A 23928-nucleotide genomic window follows, 5' to 3' on the forward strand; every position below is an offset into this window, starting at 1 on the left:
AGTGTGAGCAGATGTTTGAATAGTTGGTTCTCTCTTCTATCATAATTAAACAGGACTTTCATGTTGCGTGTGCTGAAGCTCCTCCGCGTGAGCGCGATCTGGCTTCTGAATTGCGCATAGCAAAAATGCATCAGACAAATGTTTGAATATTATTGCACATAAAAACAGCTGGCGACATTATATATATATATATATATATAGAGAGAGAGAGAGAGAGCGAGAGAGAGAGAGAGAGCAACAATAAATGTATGTGTGTTTTCTTAATTTCTCCAATACCGACAGAAGTACCGATAACGTCAGAGCTTATCGATACTCCGGTCTTTCATAATTTAGCCCCGAGACCGATTTAATACCGAGTTTCGGTACCCATCCCTAATCTCACCCCTTTTAGACGCTCTTCAAAAAATAAATTACACAGAACAAAGTCATACAGGTTTGAAAAAAAACATAAATAATGAATTATTAAAGTTATAATCATCAACTATCCCTTTAAATACGTTTTTGTGTTAGTTTGTTTGACTCATTTGAGAATGGCTGATTATTTTGTTTTCTTCCATGTAATTGCATATAATTGCATTTTACAGATTTTGAATTGCAACAAGTCCGCAGGTCATCGTTTTTCTAGCAAATTTGTTATTCAGCAAAGCCATTGTTATAATAGTTCCCATCAGGATTGCCCGACAGTTAAATAATCAGTGTTTCTTTTATAGTTCACTTCCCTGGTGGGAACCTTCCAGAATGTCAGTAAGAACCCGTTGTGTTGCTTTTACTTTGCCAAGCAGTTCCTGACAGATGTCCATTCATCATATTGGCATACTGCAGAAAAACAAGCTAATTATTTTGACTTAGAAGCAATATTTCTACCCCTCTGAAGATGAGAGCTGCACCAGCATTGAAACATTAATGTATTGTTCATAATAACTTGCCAGTTTTTAGATTATGCATTGTTTGCTTGATCCATCGTTCACTGCTCATCCACCAGCACTGACCAGAAGAGCTGCAACAATTTCCATTTAAAATCACTGATGTTCAGTATCCCTATTTGATGGGAGTTGGTAACCTGCAATCTCTCAGGTTTAAGACTTTTTTTATTAAAGGCTATTGTAAGATTGAAGACTTGATGTCGTACATTTACTGGGAAAAGTATGTGCACCCTTTATATTTATCTGAATTTCTACATGAATTAAATTTAATAGACAGAACATTGCAAGGAGAAAAAAATGTGAATACGTAGGCCAATACATAGTCTGTTACAAGTAACACAGCAATTCATGTCTTTATTGAACACTACAGTGCAGGGTGGAAAAAATGCAAACCTTTATATTTACTCATAAACCCTCCTTTAGAAGCAATTACCACTTGATATTTCAGTTTTTCAGTATTTTTCTTTAAAGACTTTTCAGTATAGAAAATTCTTAGAATATCTTATAGAACTCAATCTCTTGAGGTCATGCCGAAGCATCTCAAGTCAGAATATTTTGCACAGTAGAGAGATGGTACACCCAGGTGCTCTCTTGCAAACTCGCAAGTATTGTTTTGGAAAGACAATCAGTCTTACCAAGGACTGATGAACAACAAGGCTTTTAGAGACCCCTTTCAGTTTTCTGCAGGTCAACAATTCTCAATCTCGGATGTTCTTAGCACTCTTTTGCTTGAGGTTTGGTACACATCAGGCAATGCTTTTTGTGATTAGCAAATCCAAAAGTATAGGTCGGCACTGACCAACACCACCAATCTTGCCTCTCTTACTGAACTCTAGGTTAGTTGAACCCAAGATTACCTGAGTAGCCATTAGCCTACGTATTCACAGTTTTTTCTCCTTGCAATGTTAGTATTTTCACACTGTGTTCAATAGACACAAGAAAATATCAAACAGTTGATGGTCCCCATTGACGTCCATAGTATTTCATTCCCTATGGAAGTCAATGGGGACCATCAACTGTTTGATTGCCAGCATTCTTCAAAATATCTTTTTTTATGTTCAACATAAGAAAGAAACTCATATAGGTAAATAATGACCAAATCTTCATTTTTGGGTGAACTATCCCTTTAATCGAAAGAGTTCCCATAGTTTTTCCATGTATCACTTATTAAAGACAGGATATGCTGTATCACTCAGATGATTGAATGCAAAAATGTGACCAGCTTGCATTGTTTGCATGGACTTAGGGAATTTACTCTAAACTAGCCTCTCAGTAATTTTTTCCCCCATAATCCCTCGCTTGCCATCCAGCAAGATGCAATGGCTTTACCGCTTCCTTTCAATTGCTTACTACGTCTCTCCCCTTCCAACACTCAGAAATCAACAAATCATTCTTCACCCTACAGCACTTACTTAGTTTTGAATTTCCACTGTCCATCAGATGCCAAGGCGATTTGGCAGGTACCTAACCATGTGTACGGAGTAGTGCAATTGCACACAGCAGCTTTCAGAATCTCTAAAATTCCTTCATCTACCTCAATCAGAGATCCTGTGGGAAGGAAAGTGTCGTAATGTTTCATGCGAATGTCGGGTGAGATTAAAGCTTCCCTGTGGTCCCTAACACCACTACAGTGCTCCTTTAAGAGTAGTGTGAAAAGTGCTTCAGACGTTCGCTACCATGATTTGGAGATCAAAAGTGTGGTGTTGAATTTGTGTTTGAGAGAAAACATTTTTCTTGTGGCAAAGAAAATTCGAGAAGTAAATAATGAAGCCCATTACTCTTTACGAAGATAATAGCTTTTTAGGCTCCCATTAGTTGTGACATATTGTGTGTGTGGAGAGAAATCATAAATAACTTCAACTCCTGTTTCCCTGAAGTACCTTTGGAATGATTGTCCTAAACTTCAAGCTCACCAGATGCTCCTCCAGAATTAGAGAAACAATAGCCTTTCATTTAGAGAAGCTAAAGAGTATCATAAATAATGGTTCGTTTCAGGAAGCCCAAGTTAATTAGCGTAGCGCTGAGTGTCAGCGCGTTGTCTGTGCCAGAGTCGCTGCGCCTCAGTATCCGAGGAATAGAGAGCGAAGTAAACTGTGCAAAGATCAAAGAGACTCATTCTAGGTATCGTTATTTGAATGAAAAAGGGTGTCTGTACTTTTGCTGGCTATAGGAGAGAGAGAGATGTCGACTATCTAGAATGTTGTGTTGCTGCTCATGCATTTAAATGCCTCTTATAACACACTGAATCTGCCTTGTGCAGTCAATGTTTGGGGAAAATCTGAGGAGATTGAGGTGATTGTGTCAAAAGTTGAGGAAGACTGATCTGCTGGCTCGTCTCTGATGACGCTTCCCCGCCCTTTGTGACCTGGAGTGTGTATTTACTGTGAGAAATGTATACAAGGAAAAGGCTGCTGGCTGTAATTGCACACTTCCACCTGAGGCACTTCCTCCATGACATTTTCTCTTAAGCTGTCAGTCCAAACACTTTCAATCCATTGGAGATGGTTTAAAAAATAAAACAACTACTGTGGTAAAAACTTCGGATTCTGGCAGTGTCTCCAGAGAATGTGAACTAAATAGCAGCAATTTACCCCACTTATGGTTGTTTTTCTCTGCAAGTATGAAGAACAGATGGATTAAATATGCTGTACACTTCTCACTGCAGACGGATTTAGCACCGGCGCTGTAATGACTCCATTCTTCTGATGTTTTAGGTACCACTTCTTTGAATGCGTTTCATTGTCTCTTATTGTCTCAGAATATTTATTTTATAGTTGATAGATACATATAGATGTATGTATGTAGATAGGTATGTATATACCTACGTATGTTTGTACTGTATGTGTGCGAGTGTGTACATTTTTATTTTATTTTTTATTTATAATATCAATGTAATTTTATAGTTTTCTTTTTCTCCCCTTAAGAAGCTGTGAATATTCCAATAATAATCAGTTATTTATTTATTTTATTTTAGTTTTTTTGCCTTTGGGGCAGTTCTCAAATACAGTCAGTGAATTAATCGAAATATTGTATAATTAATTTGATTATTTATTTATTTAATGCAACTTAGGTGCTCTAAATTGCTCTTATTTAGGCAAACCTTGTAAGTGGTTGAATTTAACCCATTATCAATTAATACACTTCAAAAAGCGGAGACAGGCCTGTTTTGCAATCATATTCCCAAGTGCCTTTATTGACCAAGTAAGGCTGTGATTAACCCCTAAAGCTGTCGAAGCAAACTACCATTCACATACCGTTTCTTTACTCAGGCTGATTTGCTTTAGTCACAGTCTCAGGTTGAACAAACACAGTGTTTGATTTATTTATAGATCGATAGATGACATACAATCTTCAGATTGCGATTTGTACCATGTTTGTGTGTGAAGGACCAAATGAAAACGTTTACGAAAGAAATGAAAGATTAGACCTTGCTGTTTGTCTCCTATTAGCACTCCCACCTTTCTCTCAGACTCAATCTTCCTCGCTCTCTCCCTTTCACTTGGATTTCTTATAGAGTTCTAATAGCGGAACAGCAGCTGTTTTTTTTATACTGTAGGGATTTGGACGAACACTTTCTCCTTATTAACATGCGCAGTGACTAAGCTCTCTAGCTTTGCTGACCTGGCATTCTCAGCTCTTCTCTGAAGCTGTGTACTTGGTGATACTTAAAAGGCAAAGCATCACTATTGCTCATACCTTGGGTTATGGATTTTAACAAACCCCTAACCCTAAGTATTAAACTTCTTAAGTCATCCTACACAGTTTGTCTTACAAAGGTTGTGCACAAATCATGTGGTATGTTGCACTATTACAAATAAAACTGTTCAGAAAATCTCAAAAAATCCATGTTGAAGGTGGCACCCAAGCTATAACTAGTGACCAGAACATCATAGAGACTTGAGGCTGTCCTTGCGTGACTTTGCCCAGTAAGCAACATGATAGAAACTTTTTTTTTTTTTTTAGTAAATCCAAAAATATACACATGCCCGATTACATGGGCTCTAGCAGGCTTGATATTTTGGAGGGCACTTTGTCCCTATCTCTTGAAAACAGACATGAGAGACCGGACACTTGTGCCACGCTCTCCTTTAGGGTTTATCTAGCCAAATGTCAACGCAAAACCCCTGAAATCAAACCCAACCCTGTGTCCCATTATGTAACACCAGTTAGAGAGTTATCAAATTGAATGCACTTTTCTAATCTTCCATCTACAGCACCTACTCCAACACCCTCTTGCCCTGAGCAGTACTATCTTTTACATAAGAGACGTTCCCATGCTAGATATAGAGAGAAAACACTATTTCTAGATTAATTGGGACACGTTTAAAAATACTTTAGAATGATATTGCGTCCTGGTTCCGTTTAAGCTCTCCAGAGCTGTATTATATGACCTGTAGCCCTTAGATTTCAAGCCTGACTTTGAGTCCATCGCCTTTTCTGCCTCGTGATAAAATAGACTTTTTATTTCCTTGCGTGTGATGAACCGGGACCCGCAGATGTGGTTTCGACGGCGTGAGCTGCGGCATTGATTGATGAAATTCCATTTCTGATGTGAATCCAACAGCAGAGGGGATCTCATTTAACCAGACAGACACATATTGAAGTGATTACGACAGAAGAGAATGGCCAATTATGTTTCTGCCAGACCCATATTATGCTGCGAAACAACCAGTATTTTTAATTAGCGCTATTTCGGGGGTGGAAGGAGCGAAGTGGAGTTATTAAGACCAGGGATAAAAAAGTAACTGCTCTGGGGAGCCCTCCACATACATAGTACCATTGCTTCCTTTCACATGGAGACATACACTGATGGCAAAAACCTTTCTAAATTGGATACGGTCCCCGAGACCGCTCAAAGCCAGTTGCGGCTCTATTGATCGTTGCAGATGCGCAAATTTAGAAAGCCACTGGGACCACCTTTCATCTCACGTGTGTCGTAATTTTGTCCAGAGAAAGCAGCCTGATTGGATTTTGCTCATTAAAATGTCAGTTTTCTTTCATGTGCCCGTCTGAGTTAAGCTTCAGGTCTAATGTGTCTAATCCCTCTTTCTTTGTTGTGTCTCTCCAGCCATTGATGTCCTCCCTTCCCATGAGCGGCATCCCTCAACACATGTCTCGTATACCAGGCTTTGACTACCAGCCTTTGGAAACTGCACTAACAAGACGTGCAAACACCCCTGCTTCTCATGTGCCCACTTCTTCTGCCTCGTCTTCTTCCCGTGGGCCTGAAAGGGATCGGGATCGAGAACGGGATAAGAGGAAGAAGAAACATAAGAGAAGGTCTCGGTCCAGGTCCAGGTCCAGATCCCGCTCGCGCTCCAGATCCAAATCCAAAACCAAGCACTCTTTGCCTAGTGCCTACCGCACCTTCAGGAAATCCAGGTAATGTCTTGGGAGTTGTAACATATTTCCAGGAACGATTTAAACTGTTAAGAAATAGCTTGTTAATTGCTAATGGCATGTACCTAGGGCTACATTTACTGAAATGTAATTATGTTTTTAAACTGCCTTTTCCACCTTATCCATCCAAAAATGTGTTAATCTAAGTGGCCTTTTAAGTTAAAAGTTAAATGTGGTTTTAGGGCTTAAAATTTGGAATTAATCATTTGAATATTTCACTTCTTAAACTTAGTTGCAGAAAAAAGTATGTTAGCCCTTGGGTTAATATAAATTTGTAATATATAAATTTGTTATAAAATGTGATCTAATCTTCAACAAAGTCGGAACTTTAGATCTGCTTAAATAAAACACAAACAATGAAATGCTTTAATTGAACACGCAGTGTAAACATTCAGTGCAGGGTGGAATGAGCATGTGGAAACTTAAACTTAAAGGTGATAGTTCACCCAAAAAGTTTCTCATTTTCTCTTCTTCATGTCATTCTAAACCTGCCTGTCTTTTTTCTTCTGCACAAAAGAAGATATTTTGAAGTTGAAAATTAAGCATTGACTTTCATTATATGGACAAAAAAATTACCCAGACATTTCTCAAAATATCTTCTTTTATGTTCCTATACAGGTTTGGAACAATATGAGGGTTGGAAAATGGTAATAGTATTGAATTTTTGGGTGAACTCTAAATTTAGGATCTCAGTGTGCATCAAATGATTCCTGTGATTTCAGCTCATTTTCAAATAGGAATATCTGAAAGAATTTAGGAGTAATTGTGACTTTAATGACCAGTATATGCAGAAATCAATAGTAATAGTCCAAGGGTTCACATACTATTTTTTTTTTTTTTTTTACTGCATCTATATCAATAAATACATGTGGGGAGAGTGGCTTGTCAAAAGTTTTACTCCCAGAAGCTCAAGGGATGGATGCAATACCCCACCTCTAAACTTTTGTTCACCCCTCCACCGCCCTTGTTTTTTTATTCGTCCTCTTTATTGGAAATCAAGGCCGATTTGTCATTATCCGCTGCTGAAGTTGCAGTAATTACAGTCCCCTCATCATGCCCGTCCTGACACGCTGTAATATAATTTCTGGAGATTAAATCATTTCGGCCCCAGCATTTAAATCACTTACAGTGTGTAAAGGGCCTCGCTTTCTTCTTTCTCTCTCTCTCTCTCTCTCTCTCTCTCTCTCTCTCCATCTTTCACAATCTCTGGCTCCTTTCCTTGGTTATATTTCCATGCAAACTTGCCAAACAAGGGTAAAAAGTGTGGCTATAACTCAGATGAATTTAAGTAAAATTGCTTCCTCTAATATGAGATAAGGAATGACCTCGTTCTCTCTCTCTCTCTTTATGTGTGTGTATATATATTTATATAGATAGATAGATTTATATATATATATATATATATTTATATAGATTTGTAGAATAAATCTTGTGTCTGAGCAAGAGAAAGATTGAGTTGAGTTTTGGGCAGAAGCTCTTCTTAGACTACTAATCTAGTTTGGCTGAGCCCCTGTGGGGCTCTGTAGATATCGCCTTGGCTTTAGCCATGTTCTCCAGCTAAGAGCTATATGAGAAATCTTTCTATCCCTGGTGGTTTTCTTATTCCTCTGTTATTGAACTGCAGTTCATCCGCTTACTTCATAGGCTTTGCACCACTGCGCAGACTGCAGCGTCTGCATTAAGATGACAATCCCATCTCCATCTAATCCAGATCGTCTCACTTCCGAGTTAATTTCTCATCGGGTACAGCCTCATCATGGCCTTCCAGTGTTGCCCTTTCCCATTAGTCCTCAGATGACCTGAGATAATGAGTGTCTAGAGTGGCACTACACCTTTGTCCACACTCACCCTATCTGTCATGTCCTTCCACAACCGTGTCATTAACAGGCATGGACATGTTCGTTTCTCAAGCCAGACACGTGACCTTGTGGTTTTGACCTTGTTCCCTGATTGCTGTTAAGCGGCGGAGAGCCTTTAGACCACGAGTGTTTGTTTTACAGCAGGTCAGCTTGTGTTTAGGCCGAGTCCTGGTCTAGGATGTCTGAGTATCGCCACTTCAGTAAAGGAAATGAGTGTTAAAGTGTTCAGCTGTCACCTTTTGTACTTTCCCCCAGTAAGTGCCATTCTTTGTGAGCTGATTTTGAATCTAAGAGGAATTTAATAAACTATTTGTGTCATGTAGTCTTGAGAATATTGAGGTCAAGAGCTAAAGTGCATGTCAAGCTTTCAAATACTAGGAAGCAGGTTTTTAAAGAGATTTATGGTTTTATATTTAGATCTGATTCTTACAACCTGTGAGTATTACCTTTCTTTTTGACTTAACTTTGTCTTAACTTTTAAATTGGTAGAATAGTTAACATTTTTTAAATCTAACCAACATTATTTGCATACTGAATCTCCTATGCTTACCTTGGTGAAAAGAGTAATATTATTACAGTTGATGGCAGCTGTTAATTAAAATGGGTTATCAGATGCTACATGCACTTTTACAAGTTGTTTGAACTGAAATGTGTGTTGGCAGTGTGTGTACACAACCACCCTATAATGATAAAAATCCACCCAGTGTTGTTTTTTTTTTTTAATCTGGTTAAATCTTTACCCCTTTCTCAAATCGAGCCGATCTCAGATGCCTGTCTGTGTGACATCACATAGATAGGCCCCTCCCACGATAGTTTGATTGACAGTAGCGTTTCAGCACAGACTGGACTGGTGTCTTACCTTAGACCCGCCCTGAGTGAGCTGTCATCAGTCCGCCATTGTTTTGACGCCGGAGCAGATGTAGACAAGAATGTCTCCATAGTGATTGAGGTGTTTTGTTGTTGGATGTTATAATGAACGTAGCAGTCGTCATTTACTCCCAACATCTGAGCTGCTGAAGATGCAGTGGATTACGTTTGTTTGTGAAGGGAATGCACCCCCAAACTACCTAAATGTGTTTGTTCTTGCGAATCATTCGTGATCCAGCTTCACCAACAGATGAAGTGAGTATAAGTTTTTTTTTTATGAATCTTTGCTAATCGCCTTTCCTTATAATGTGCTAATTAGCAAGTTTCACGATGAATGCGACTAAAGTAAACAGTGCCTCAGAGAGCGGCTTGGAAGAGAGGGTCGGAGTCAGCAGAGCTCATTTGCATTTAAAGGAAAATGCTACAAAACAGCTTGCTCTGAAAAGAGCTGTTTTTGACACTACCATTGAGAAATTTTAACCAAAGTGTTACAGACTTTTCATTAAGACCCTAAAAAATCATATCAACTAGTGGAAAATGGGCATCCGATGACGCCTTTAAATATATTTTAAAATGTAATTTATTAATGTGATGACAGCTGAAATTTAGCCATTACTCCAATTTTCAGTGTCACATGATCATATTAGAAATCATTTTAATATGCTGATTTGGTGCTCAAGAGACATTTCTTATTATTATCAATGCAGTTGTATTATTATCAATTGAAAACAGTTGTGCTAATTAATATTTTTGTTGGAAACCATAATACAAAATAACTGTTTTAATTGAAATAGAAATTGAATGCAACTTTGCTGAATAAAGTATTAATTTCTTTAAAAAAAAAAAATTGTTTTGAATGGGAGTGTATATTGACCGATATTGGATTTATTTATTTTTACTTCATTTTGACAGATTAGTATAGAATTTTTGTATAAAATTTATTATTTATTGGTTATAAAAGAAGTAGCATTTAAATAATTCAACCCAAAGCCTAAAACCTGATTCCAGTCTGGAATTCTAGTTTTATCTCCAATATTTTACCATATCATACCAATAGGCTAATATACCAATTATAGCAAATATCTACCTTTTATTTCATCTATAATTATAATACGACATCATAAAGAAAACTAGAAAATGGCTCATTTGACTAGATAACATTTTATACATAGCATTAGTAAGTGGTATAAATCAAACTTCACCACAAACCATGAGCTTGTTGTTTATATTATAGCCTTCATTAATAACAAGCCCATATCTCAGTCGGTGACTCTGACAGTGAGCATGGACATTGAATTGGCAATCCTAGGGCCACAAGTAATTATAAAGCGGCTGTTTTTTGTGACATCAAACATGACCAGTGTTATGCCTCTAATTGTGTTACTACTAATAATACCGGTGTCAGTATTTAAAGCTACTCACTCATTTTTATTTCCTGCCTCCTGACATCTCGTCTCCAGTCAGTGCGTCAGCACTAGGAACCAGCCACACATTTATCCTTAATGAGTATATCTGTCCAGTGTAGCGGAAAAAGAAAAGAAAAATGAAATTCACACTGGACACAATTATAATAAATGGATGCAAATGTGTTATGGTGGGAAAAAAAAACTTTCCTCTTCATCAAATAATATCTTTGACACCCCTGCAGTAGATTATTAATGATTAGATTTAATATCTGTTTTACGTTCTTCTTCCTGTCTGTATAAATATATATTTCTGTCTCTCTCTCTGCCTGTTCCTGATCCCCACATTTTCATTGCTCTACTTGTTTGAAGTGCACGTGCATATAAGATATTTATTTTAATTCACATTATCCTTCTGTTTGGTTATATGCACATATGATTACATTTCAGCCTACGCACAACTCTTAATAACAGTCCATCCGTTTTGTTACAGGAATCTGTTCATTCGTCGTCATTACGAGCATTTCCCAGGATCAGTGAGGCTCATTTTGTACGGTTATTGAACATTAAAAATAATGATGCGGCCGTGCCCTGCAATGAATTAAATGCATAAATCTTATTGAAACTGAATGGAATTGATATTTTATAGAATTTGGAGAGATGTTTCACAAGGTGTTTGTTCTTTTACTCTGAATTTTATTTGTCAAATTCACAGCATCGCAGTATACTGCAGTACTTGCTGTCAGTGAAATCTGCTATAAATGTGCCAGTTGCTGCTTCATTTACAACTGTAAACTGTAAACTCTTGACATTTATGATGCACCAGTTGAGATCCACTCAGGTCTAGTGTCAGTCCCAGACGGCTTGCACTGGACAGCAGTGCTCACTGATTTGCCCAAATTTTCCAGGTCCATGACATTTCTTCAGTGTATTTGCAGTGTTTACATTGATGTCTGCTGTGCATGGCACATAAGTCTAGGACTGTCAAAGATAAAAAATGTGACAGCTATTTCAGTGATTTATGCCATATACTAACAGGACATTTTGTGTGTGTGCTTTTCCCAAAAAACTGTAATAGCTTGCAACATGTTTTAATTGTCATCAAAAATTAACAATGAAATCTCACAAGCAAAACATATTTACCGTCATGGTTTTAATGTCATCCACACAAAATTTAGCTTTTTTTCAGCTTTTTTTTTTTAATATTAAAAGTAATTAAAAATTTTACTTTATCTAATAGTTTTTGTTTGTAATAATAACCTTCAGTGTCCAAGACCTCAACTCCTCATTACTTATTTTTTGAACTTTCTCATCTGTCAAAAAGGTTTTAAAGCAGTAATAGAGAGCAAAGAGTAAAGGACCATCATCAGCTGACAGTTAATTTAACAGCATCAAGAAGTCTAACCTGTGGGTTGGTTTCTTGAGCAAGACTTCTAAGTTTACCATGTTTCTTTCCTTTAATCTCTTTTTCTCTTTCTCCACTCTCAGTTCTCAGTCTCATTCCCCGAGCCGCAGAGACAGACAAGTTCTCTCCTCGGACAGAAAGCGTGATGAGAGAGAGAAGGAGAGCTATGGGCCAAGCACCTACCGCCTTGGCAGCAACCCAGCACGGGGCAGGAAGCGCTCCAGATCAAGGTGGGGTGGCACTTTAGGGTTCTGTGACAAAAACAAAACAAAAATTGTTTTCTAAATATACACTGTTTGTGTTTTTATTCAGTAAGAAATTAATACTTTAGCAAAGATGCATAAATTGAAACGTAACATTAAAGAGTATAATGTTACATTTTGATTTTTTTGATTTCAAATAAATACTGTTCTTTTGAACTTTCTATTCATTAAATAAATCCTGATAAAAATGTATCATGGTTTCTACGAAAATGTTAAGGAGCAGCCAATATGGAAAATATAGTGATATTATAATAATAATAATAATAATAGTATAACAATAAGAATAACAATAATAAGAAGAAATGTTTCTTGAGCACCAAATTAGAATATTAGCATGATTTCTGAAGGTCATTTAAGGTCATTTGCCACTGAAGACTGGAGTAATGGCAGGTGAAAATTCAGTTTTGAAACAGGAATAAATTAAAGTGTAACACATTGAAATCCAAAACAGTTATTTTAAATTGTAATTGTATTTAACAGTATTCCTGTTTTTACTCTTTTTGGTCAAATAAAAGCAGTTATTGTGAGCATAGGAGACTAAAATACATTTTAGAAAAATGTACCAACCACAAACTTTTGAACAGTAGTGTATAGCCATTCAACTTTGCATTATAATTAAGAGCTATCAATTTGATCTTTTATTAGACTTTAAAAATAACTTCTGATTTAAGTGAACTTAAAACAATCTTCACATAAACCCATTATAATAAATGAATATGAAGATTGTGACATATCTACCTTTGTCCCTCAGGAGAAATATACAGAAATTGAACACTAAATTTTTAAACTAAATACAGATGAATCCTTAAAACTATCAAAGTTATTGATTTCCTCTTTTGTTCTTGATGAACAGACATCACAGCAGCTGGTTATTAGGTTGTTTTGGCTGCTATTTCTTTAAGAGCTGCCGCTACCGAACATGACGCGGGTCTGACACGCATCATATTTTCATATTCGGACCCATTTCAGTCTCTTCTAATGAGCTGACGAGTTGAATCGAGTGGAGACAGATGCTCCAGGACAGTTTTGAAAACCATTTCAGAGACAAGTTCTTAACTCGTATATAACATACTACATGCACGCACAGTTTTATGGCAGCTTTAATTTAACCTTTTTGGTAACTTCATGACTTAACTGATTGTGACATTGAATGCTCGTAGTTTCTTTCACGATTTGATATGAAATGATACAGGCTGTGCGCGCACCGGCACCTTTGTGCTTGTATTGAAGAGCAAGCACTGCGAGCACAGTACAGTTTCTGCACTCGTTTGACTCGCGCCTGCCGCTGAAATGAAGTTGAAGCGCGCGATTGAAACGTCTCCTGTTTGATGTGCTCCTAAAGATGTTCTGCGACTGAAATAAATGCACTTCTTGTCAAGAAAAAAGAGACAGAATTAGCAGTTATGAGTGGGGTTGCCAACCCTAGGTCCTGCCCCAGCGTTAACGACGTTAATAATTTTAAGGTGTTAAACTGAAAAAATGAATCAGCACTAATATAATATATATATATATATATATATATATATATATATATACATACTATAGATTTGTATTTTTTAATTTACAGATTTACAGTGCCACACTGCTGTGAATACAAAATATAATGACAGCAGGAAGATCGTGTGTTTATATTAACGGCAGCTGTGATATGGCTTCATTTTAAACCCTCTAGCTGTATATCATCACAAGGAGCAGTTTGACTGATTGTCACCATACATGCTGCTGTTCAAAGTGGGTAAAAAGTGCTTTCCTGGTGTTTCCTCAGATTCTGCAGCAGGCATGATCTTTTCATTCTCTGTAGTCCTATTGAAGAGTCCTGTGAGACTCCACTCCATGACACTGCTATCATCACCCTACCCTCTCTCTTATTTCCTCTACCTTCCCATGATTTTCTTACCGACACCTATAAGGTGCTAAATCACCACAAAAAGAGATGGTCATGGTGACTTCTCAGATCTCACCCGTCTTTTATGTCATTGGTTTTTATCTGGGCAGCCCACTCTCTCCAGTGCTCTTTAAAGCTTAGCTGAGACGTTTCTTCATATTCTGCTGCCGAGGAGGTTGCAAAGACAAGCTTTTTACACATCTCCTACAAAAGAAAAAAAGTTCAGCATCTTTCATTACACCCTCGACCCTTTTTGGTTTGAACTGTGGGAAGAATTGAGAGGGAGAGATGGATGGTCGGATCACTTACAGGGTTTTAGTGAGGTTTGGTTTGTTAGAGTGATGATAGAAGCGTCTCAGATGCAGAACCTAGCTTGCATGCAAGCAGAGGAAGATTGAGTGCCTGTCTTGGACCAGGCAGCAGCTGTCTTGTAAATATAGCATATAACGGTTGGGTTACGGAAGTAAAATATTATTTATTCTCTCCATGGGAAAATATATTTTTACAAAATATGTAAATCTTTCAAGACAGACCAGCCACGAGCTCTGAGGTTAAGCGATGGTATATGCTTCTGTAGAAGCCATAAGTCACAGTGAGTCACTGCTTCGTATTTAAAATGAAATGTTTTACAGCCTAATTCTTTGTAAATACCTACACTACCCATGATTTTGAAGATTCATTATTCAAATAAATCATAATCCTATGTATTTGTGTATTCGTTTGCATGTTATACTTTTAAATGCTTTAGAATGTATTATTTTTAAACTTTTAGTCATACATGTGTGTATATATTGCATATAAAATTATTAACCGCTATAATTTAAGTAATATAATTAAAGTAATATAATTGACTAGAACGATATAAAAAATGATTAGAATAATATTTACTTGATGTATAAAGTTTATCAAATAAAATATCAGTAATACATAATATGCAAATATATACACTATATTGTCAAAAGTATTGAGTCACCCCCTTCTAATGAACATGTTTGACTACTTTAGTAATTTCTATGAGTACAAATCTTAATGATGTTTAAGCATATAATGATATTCAAGGGAATTGTGTGCTTCTAATTTTATAGCAACAGTTTGGACAGGACCCTTTTCTATTCTAACATGACAGTGCCTCTGTGTATAAGACACGGTTCAAAAAGACATGATTGATTCAGTCAGTGTGGAAGAACTTGACTGGTCTGCAGAAAGCCAAGTCCTGATCCCAGCTGAACTCCTCTGGTGTGACTTTAAATGCAGACCTTGAGCCGAAAACTCATCACCAAACACCAATGAGCAGCATACTTGATAACGTCAGTCAGCTCACCTTGGCTGCTGCCGTCTTCCTCACTGTATTTACAGACAAAATATATCAAAAACCACTGCCTCTTTTCGTTTTCATTTAAACATATTAATAGCCGCAGAAATGTAGTTCAGGGAACGTACATACATTACAATGAAACTAAATATTATATCAAACATTGCCTGTTTTCATTTTCATTTTGACATATTAATAGAACAATAGAATAAAGACCAAAGATTACCTGTTAGATTTACCCAAAACTAATGATATCTTATGTTTAACCACTACAGAGACATCAGAGCCAGCGGCAAATGTCAGAAGGACTAGCTGAGGTTATGCTCCTCTCTTTGGGATACACGAAGCACATTTTCAAATAGGCACTATTTTTATAAATAAACTGCAGATTTGAGTTTTAAACAACTACTTTCTCACTTGAAATACACGCGTCCAGTGTAGGCAGGCTTTAGATGTTGCGGCCCGGCGTGCCTGGTGTAGACACGGTGTTACTCACCTATTGGAAGGAAACAAAGCAACCTCGGTGTCCGATTGCAGGCCTTCCTCTCCCTGAGTTCTCTCCAGCGCTGGAAAGCTGATCCGATATTTACATGGGTTCTACTTCTTGCCTTATCGTTTCGCAGATGTTTTCCTCTTTTGTTTTTTATCCGCCATCTCTATCTTTCTGTCACTCAGCTCGGCTTTTCACTGAACGCTCTCTCCTCCATAACATGAGTAGACACGCCCCTTACTGCTGATTGGCTACAAGTTTGTTTTGGTACTCAGCCCCGACTCTGTGTTCTAAAACATTTTTGAAAAATTACATACCCCACCTTTAATTAAGCTCTTGTTTTGAACTGTTGTAAAAAATCAATATTACATTTGTAATCATGGTAATATTTGGAGAAAAAACTGCATTCTTTCTGTGATATTGATAGAAGTATATCAAATGATATAAATATATACATTTTCTGTTCCCATATCTTGAATTTTGTGATCATTGTAAATGTATTGTAATAGACTGAATCATGCAGTGAAAGAATGCGTGCTAATCTAGACTTCACGTAATGTAAGCATGCACTCTGTAGGAATGTTTTGAATGGGTTTTGCAAAATACTCGATAATGTCAAATCGCACTGTTGAAACAACAATTACGATATAAACACAGACGATATATATTGCACACCCCTAATAAATCATATTTGTACATATATTTATTTATATATATATATATATATATATATATTTTACTTACTTTACTTTGTCATTTAGCAGACGCTTTTATCCAAAGCGACTTACAAATAAGAAAAAGTAACTAAAACTAAAAGTTAAAACTCTGTAAATACTCTATACACACACATTTAAGAAAATACAGAAATGAAATGACTAAAAGTAAATTATTACTTTTTGAAGTTGAATGAAAATAATTGCATAAATAATTGAAGAAAATAAACTCATTAAAAAATAAAGGCCAACATGCCATTATTAACATAAAATGTTTCCCCTCTCAAATTTTATTGGTCTTTTGATGCAAAACATCTGGGCCCGTATTCATAAAGATTCTAAGAATGCTCTCAGAGAGCTCCTATTTTAGCCAATCTGAGAGCAACTCTGAGCAAGGAAAAGACAAAAACTTTTATCTTAGTGAGGAGGCGGGGCTGACCCCGTTGCTAGGAATGACACAGTCTTTTGAAAACTGCGATTGGTTGGTTGCCAAGAAGGAAATAAAAGAGCGCTTTTAAGAGTAGGGTTTATTATAAGCCTTCACTTTGAAATTACAGGCGTAATTTTTCCTCTCGCTTTTTCTCCTCGTCCGTACTCCTAACAATTTTGGACCTTAAGACCTCTTTTAAGGGTTAAGATGCTTTCTGAATTACTTTTTTCTTTACTAGGATCTTTTCTTTAATTTTAAGAGGAAACTTAGTTTGACTAAGAAAGAATTTTCTTAGAATTTTGTTAGTAACTCTTAGCACTAAATTTCTTCATGAATACGGGCCCAGATCTGATTTGGGGAAAATGAAAATGAATGGCAGTAGTTTTTGTAACAAACCGTGCAGCAGAATATGTGTGTTTGTTTTGAGCTGATCTATTATATTAATAACTTTTTCAGATCACCTCATGAAAAGAAAAAGAAGGGTTCAAAGACATCGCATCAATTTAAGGGGTCCTCCTGTTCGCCCTCGGCATCCCCTTACAGAGCCGGAGCCATGGCCAGAGTTTCTGCAAGCCCCTCCCCTGTCACAAGCCCCGCCTCCAGCCTGGGGAGGTCCAGGTAAAGGGTATCTCGCTCTGTTCCCATTACTAACCAATCAGTCAGCGTGAACCTCGCGAGAGAGCCGCCCACCCTCTGAAGCTCAGTCCGCTTCAGTCAGAATCATAGATTTCCAGAATATTTTTTCCCCACTTTGTTGCAATATTAATTTAAGCTTTGCCAAGAGCACAGCTTGTGAGACACAAAGACGGTCTGCGCTGTAGCTTTTTGATTTGGAAGCTATAATGGTTTTAGGTATGATTTGACAACTTGACTAATTACCTGTTGAACGCTTCAGATGCTCAAAATCAGCCATGATGACATTTTGATCAAACACAGCATAAAATGCATGAATTTTACAAGATATTTGTACATTATGGAGAGGTTTTGATTCAAAAACCTGAGAAAGCACCACACTACTAAAGGTTATTGTGTACAGGTACTGACTTTTTTCATACAACTTCAAGTTTCATCAAAAAGTTACTCTAAACTCCCTCGACCTTCAGTTGTTTTTGCTGCTTCTTCTTTACCTCCCACTGTGTCTCTCTCTCTCTAGACTTTGTTTTATTTGTGCAGTTGTTGTGTCTCTTCCGGCATTGGGTGAATATTTCATGACCTTCTGGTCGCTCAGTTTCAGCTTGAGATGTCTGCGGTGCTTACGTAGTCACCAGTCATCATAAATACTGTATTAAGTTGTTTTTCACAAACCGTGCCAATTGGCAGACCTCTGTCTGTCTGTCACTGTCTCACTCTTTCTTTATTTTTGTTTGTTAAACAGGGATGGCTCTCAGGAGAAAGACAAGCAAGTGTCCTCCACTATTGTCTCTTCAGTGCAAAGCAAAATCGCTCAGGTATGTCAGTAAGCAACAAAGCTTTTGTGTAAACTAGGGCTTTCACTTGATTAAAATCTGTAAATGAATTAATTACAGTATGTCGCCTAATTAAATGTAATCAATTTTATTTATATCTGTATTTGCAGAGAAATATCATCAAATGAAGATAGTAATGAAGACATTGCATTTTATTTATTCACTCTTTATTACATAGGACACTGGAGATTTATCAGGACTGCTTTCTGTGCCACACTTTGACCAAAAGCATAGATTTTTTTTATGGTGGTTATATTAAAAATGCTAGACAGCCATAATTGACCAGTGTGTCATAATTTATATAATATTAAATATAATATACGGGCCCATAAACCCTCAAACTTCAGGGATTTTTTTTATGTTCAAAAATGTTCAAAACAGGCTTTTGTGTCTTGACAAACTTTATTTTTCTAATTAAAAATTATACGTATATGAAATTCAGTTCATTTTTATTCTATTTCTCTAAATTCACATTTTAATTGGAATTCTACATCAGCATTAAAGCATATTTTTCTTTTTTTTTCTTTTTTTGATAATATAGGACATTGAAGGTTTATCAGAACCTGGTTTTTCTAAGTAAAAGTGCTAGATAGCTGTAATTTACCATTATGTTGTATCTTGCTGCTTTTTCAGTGTCTCGCCATATTGAAAGTTAAAATAATTGTTATTTTTAAGAATGTGTTTTGACATCCTGCATTCTTCTCCATTCTTTGGTGTAGCACCTTCCGTTTTAATGCAACATGATCTATGCAAATGCCCCCTTGGACTGATGCTTTTAAATGAAGTTTTGATTGCATTTTGTACGTTAAGCAGTTTCAGGCTGAATTCATTTGTAAGGTTGAGGGTTTAGAATAAACCTAAGCAGAATGCTTGAGAAATATCAATACAGCGCTGCCTTGCAAACACTGTAATACACTAAAAAACACAAAACTTTTGCTATTTCTCTCGTTTTAATTCAGCGCCTAAGGGGAAAACAGACCGAAATTATGTAGCAGAGCTGATGAGTCGCTTAGTATAGCTTTAATATGTAATTTAGAGCCAGACGGTCTCTGTGGTCTCTGTTTGCAGAGCCTTACGTGCTGAAACTGAGAAATACAGTTATTTGGTTGCATGACCCTGTCGTTAGGGGTGGGTATGTAGGTGTGTGTGTATGTTTATGTGAGAAAGTTAGCTTGTCGCTATCGCATGCTGATTCAGTGCAGCTGTCAGTCCCTGCAGCTCTGTTATGATCTCTGGACTGGTGCGGCAAGGATGAAATGCAGAGTGCACTTGCTTTCATTCCCTTTTGCTTATTGTTATACAAAGTAGATGAAAGTTAGTTACTATATGTATTAAAAAAATGCAGTTGTGTCAGAGAGAAGAGGATGCAGGAAATGCAGAACGTAAGAAGATAAACAAAGTACACCGTACTGTGTTTCGCTTGCAGACTTTCAGCAGAAAGAGAAGTCAGCAGGATAACAGCCTTTTATTCGCTCTTTGTACTAAAAAAGTCCACAGTCTTGACATGGTTTCAGATCTTTTGGAAACCTAATTTACTTCCCTTTTCTCCCAGCGCATGAAATCACTTCTGACACCTCAGAACTGGGGCAGGACTTCCAGGGGGCCGTGTCTTGCAAAAACGAGTTGGCTCTTATTAAAACCAGCAACTGCTGCTTGAATCAATAGAAGCGCGGTTCACCTTGACAAATAACTACCGGCAGAAATTTCTGCAGGCCTGTGCATGCTTGCATTTCGGTTGCGTGAGGAAGTCCCTTCGTCCCCATTTCCCCCTCTATCCCAGGGAACGAAAGCTCTTGGCTGCGCAGACCACCCGTAGATCCTACGGTAGAGAAGCAGGTTTCAGCTCGGCTCAGTTAATCTTTTGCCCGTAGCCCTACCTCACGCAACTATATCGGATCCTCCAGAGGAGAATGTTCCAGCTCTGACATGCACATCCCGACTATTGATAGAGGAAGAAGTGCTCTCATGAGGCACCCCGGTATAGACTGGTGGGGTTTTTACAACCGGCAAAAGAAAAAGCTGTAACATTAAAGGCTGGGGAAGCGTGTTCTCAATCTTAGCACTACTCCCCTGGGATTTTACCAACCCTCTATCTGCCTGTCAGACGAACAACAAGGGAGGCTGGTTTATGATTCTCCCTGAGGAACACAATAGTCTCTTTTTCTTTTCTAGTGTTCTGTGCTGCCCTCCCCATGCTTAAAATGTTGGTGCTCCTTTCTTATTTTCCTCTCTTTAGAATGGGCTGTGTGTAAAGGGTGGCAGGTGACTGATGGTTTGATTAGGAGTCGTTTATGGGTTGCAAAATGCACCTTGGCAGGTTATGAGCACATTATTGTTGTTGTGTGCAAGATAAGAAACCGAAATGCATTGTGTTCTCGAGTACCCCCCACTGTGACTCGGAGGGGAAAAGGAATTTCTCGTATTAACTGATGTGAACAACATGTAAAGGTCCTCACAGTATAGTAACATTAAAATGAGACCGTATCAGAGCTGTGTTCTTTCCACTTTATCTAAGGTTCTGAATGTTTGAGAATGACTTTAAAACACTGTAAGGAACTTTTAAAGAAATCTTGAAATCTCCTAGCCCAAAACCATCTCTAACCAACAACTACGCATGCAGTGCTAGCAAGAAAATATGGACACCATCATCATGAGAACTTGATTGGAGCTGAACATTCATCACTTGGATTGGCCTCTTCTGGAAACCAGAGGGAAAACAAAAGAGAGAAAGCAGAATTGAAGCTTCTAAACCTCACCTGGGACACCATTCTGAAGCTGGCCTAAAACAGACAGGAGTAAAGGGCCATGAAGAAAGCGACTAAATGACTGAGTCAGAATGTTTTCAGAAATTGTGATTGAAGTGCAACCTCTTTGAACTGAAAATAGGGTGATCCTCTGAACTCTGAAAATGTAGGTACAAATGTGGGTTATCTGTCAGATTGGTTGGAGGTCTGGACCCAAATACCTACAGAGAAACCAGCCAACTGCAAAAAGCAGTTCTCAGTCCCAATTACGACTAGCTCTTGTTTGGTCATTTGATGTCAGAAAGCAACATCTCTTAAGTTTCCATCGAGCAAGAGTAGACTTAGGTAGACATATTTTCAGATGTCCACGGACTTCAGCCAGCTGTGGTCTGGTAATGAGCTCTAATCATACTGAAGATATCCTCCTTTCATTGCAGTAATCTGCTTGGGTCAGCTGGAAGCTTTGAAAGCCCTTTATCCCAGCTTAGTCCTGTCACTCCAATGTACTGGATCAACACACTATGATCAGAGAGACATATTCTCACTGGTTCTTCGCCTTTTAGCAATGTATATGCGTTTGGATAGTGGTGTATGTGTTGGAATTTGAATTGAATTGGTCACAATACAGGAAGCTGATGTGGAATTTGGATTGGAATGACAAGAAAACTAATTTTATCCATCCATCCATTTTTAGGTTTATTATGAATTGTGCACAAACCTGGCGGGTGGTGATATGCAAGATCCCCCAAGTCATAGTCTCTGTACACTATTTAATGCAATCCATGTAATAGTGTGCTTTCACTTCTCCAAAACAACTTTAATAATGATTTCACCCCATGAAGTACAACAGCAGACCCTTCTCTCTAGAGGCACGTTCGTCCTTGCCTGCGTTGTTTGTGCTTTTCTTAAGCACTTGTTTGTTTAATGATTAATTCTGCAGGGGCTTTATTGGAAATTCAGGGTTAATAACTTTCCTTCGACTGGACGAGGGGGTGGAAGACAGCGGTGACTTTAATTCTGCAAACGTCAATGAGCAAACCTTGCTCCTATGACAACCGTGCAATTCAGCCACCTGTTTCAAAAGATTATTTTACTGATTTGATATGTAATGCCAAGTTGAGCTGCTTTCAAATTTAAAACCAGTAAAGAACCTTTGAAGTGATTTTACACTAGTGGCAGAGAAAGGCGTCATTATAAGGGAACAGAACGAAGTTTATCTTAACTGTAGTTTAACTGATATGTTCTTGTGCATTTTATTAGTATTTTAATGTAATATTACTTCTTTTTTTATGTAATCAACATTATAGAGCTTACCTTCTACCGAACCCCGCAATATTTCATTAAGTACTTTTTTGTTTGGAGTTTCCTCAATGCAAATTCCATTCCTGTGAAATCAATGACACCAGTTAATGTGCATATTCATTAAGCAAATGTTTATTCAAGTGCCAAACTGTGAGTTCTCTGGTGTCCCATTCTCCCTATGGGCTCTTAGCATGCAACCGGCCTTGGGTAAGGCAACCTGAGCCGCATAGACTGAGGGGGAGGCATTTGAAGAGCAGGAATCCAGCTCTATTTGCCCATGGCCTTCTCTTCTATAGGATGCCACTAGACATCCGTATGCATATTTAGCACGTTGGATTCTCATACATACAAAGCCAGAAGCCAATCTGAAGTTCAAATTGCTAAAAGTTGTCTGCAAGCTTATGAATTAGTGTTTCTGTTATATTGTCCTGTGAATTTATATACTATGATTAGTTTCTTTCCCAGCTCTGCTCCCTTACAAAATGCTGTACTAACTTTTCCTCCATTTCTCTTTGCTTGTAGGACCTCATGGCGAAAGTGCGAGCAATGCTTGCTGCCTCCAAAGGCCTTCAGCCGAACCCCTCCTGAGTGAGTTCCACCACATCCAGACAGGATCAATCTCCAGCTACATCTCGCAAGACAGCAACAGCCTTCTGGCTAACTACTGGATCGCTGTTTGCCTGACAAGCTGCACAATGCTGGACGCTTTTATCCCTTTATTTATGCCTGTTTGGACCTTGCGTTAGATGTTTGTATTTCACCTCCAGATCAGCATTAGGCACGGAGAACTCCTTTATTTTGAAGGTGCAGGTGGAACCCAAGCAGGTGTAGAACAAATGGAAGCAGCAGCAGATGGTGGAGCCTCAGTCTTGCTGTGTGTTTTAGCTGTAAAACAACAAGAAGAAAATATTACAGGCGTAATTCCTTGGATGCAACTAAAAACGTTTTTTTCTTTGTAATATCGTATCTACCAGAAGGATGCCTTTATATCCTTCTGTGAAGGATAATGCTGTTTATTTCTTTCCTATCTCCTTTTTCCCTCTGAGCTCTTTTCGATACGAAGTCATCTGCTTTTTTTCGATTATGTGGCCTTCAGTTTTTCATTTCTAAGTTTGTACGGGCCTAATTTTGAAGCTACTTTGTAAAACCATCAATAAAGTTTGAATTATGGAACACAAGTGTGGTTGCCTTACTTTCCGCAAGTGACAGCTCGTCATGTTCGCCTCTTGCTCCGTCTGTTTTTCATTTCCTGCACCTGCGAGCTCTGGCCTTTCGACCGTCGACGCATGTACTGCATCCCAGCATGCACTCTGCATGATAATTAGGCCCCATGTTCTGTTGAAGGGTTCATATGAGAGGGGTTCTCAAGAGAGGGAGAGAGCGAGAGCGAACGGTGGGAATCGTGGTCTGTTTTAAGTGAGCCTTTAATCTGGTGGTGGTTCAGCCTGCAGAGACGACGTGGTGAG

At 37.9% G+C, this 23928-nt stretch overlaps 1 protein-coding gene across 3 annotated transcripts in view; it reads left to right on the forward strand.

Moving 5' to 3' along the window:
• LOC306862064 (splicing factor, suppressor of white-apricot homolog) overlaps positions 1 to 23638 on the forward strand; it is an 86306-nt gene extending 62668 nt beyond the window's left edge. For 2 of the 3 annotated variants that reach the window (XM_079404664.1, XM_079404665.1), the window contains exons 14-18: positions 5992 to 6305; positions 11941 to 12087; positions 17407 to 17568; positions 18326 to 18398; positions 22985 to 23638. In XM_079404664.1, coding sequence (XP_079260790.1) covers positions 5992 to 6305; positions 11941 to 12087; positions 17407 to 17568; positions 18326 to 18398; positions 22985 to 23050 — 762 coding nt within the window. In that variant the 3' untranslated portion in view covers positions 23051 to 23638. Of the gene's footprint in view, positions 1 to 5991; positions 6306 to 11940; positions 12088 to 17406; positions 17576 to 18325; positions 18399 to 22984 lie in introns of all 3 variants that reach the window. The other variant, XR_013783520.1, reaches the window with a different exon arrangement.
• The last annotated feature ends 290 nt before the right edge of the window (positions 23639 to 23928 follow it).

The sequence above is a fragment of the Barbus barbus genome (assembly GCF_936440315.1).
Source record: "Barbus barbus genome assembly, chromosome: 43".
Taxonomy (NCBI): Eukaryota; Metazoa; Chordata; class Actinopteri; order Cypriniformes; family Cyprinidae; genus Barbus; species Barbus barbus.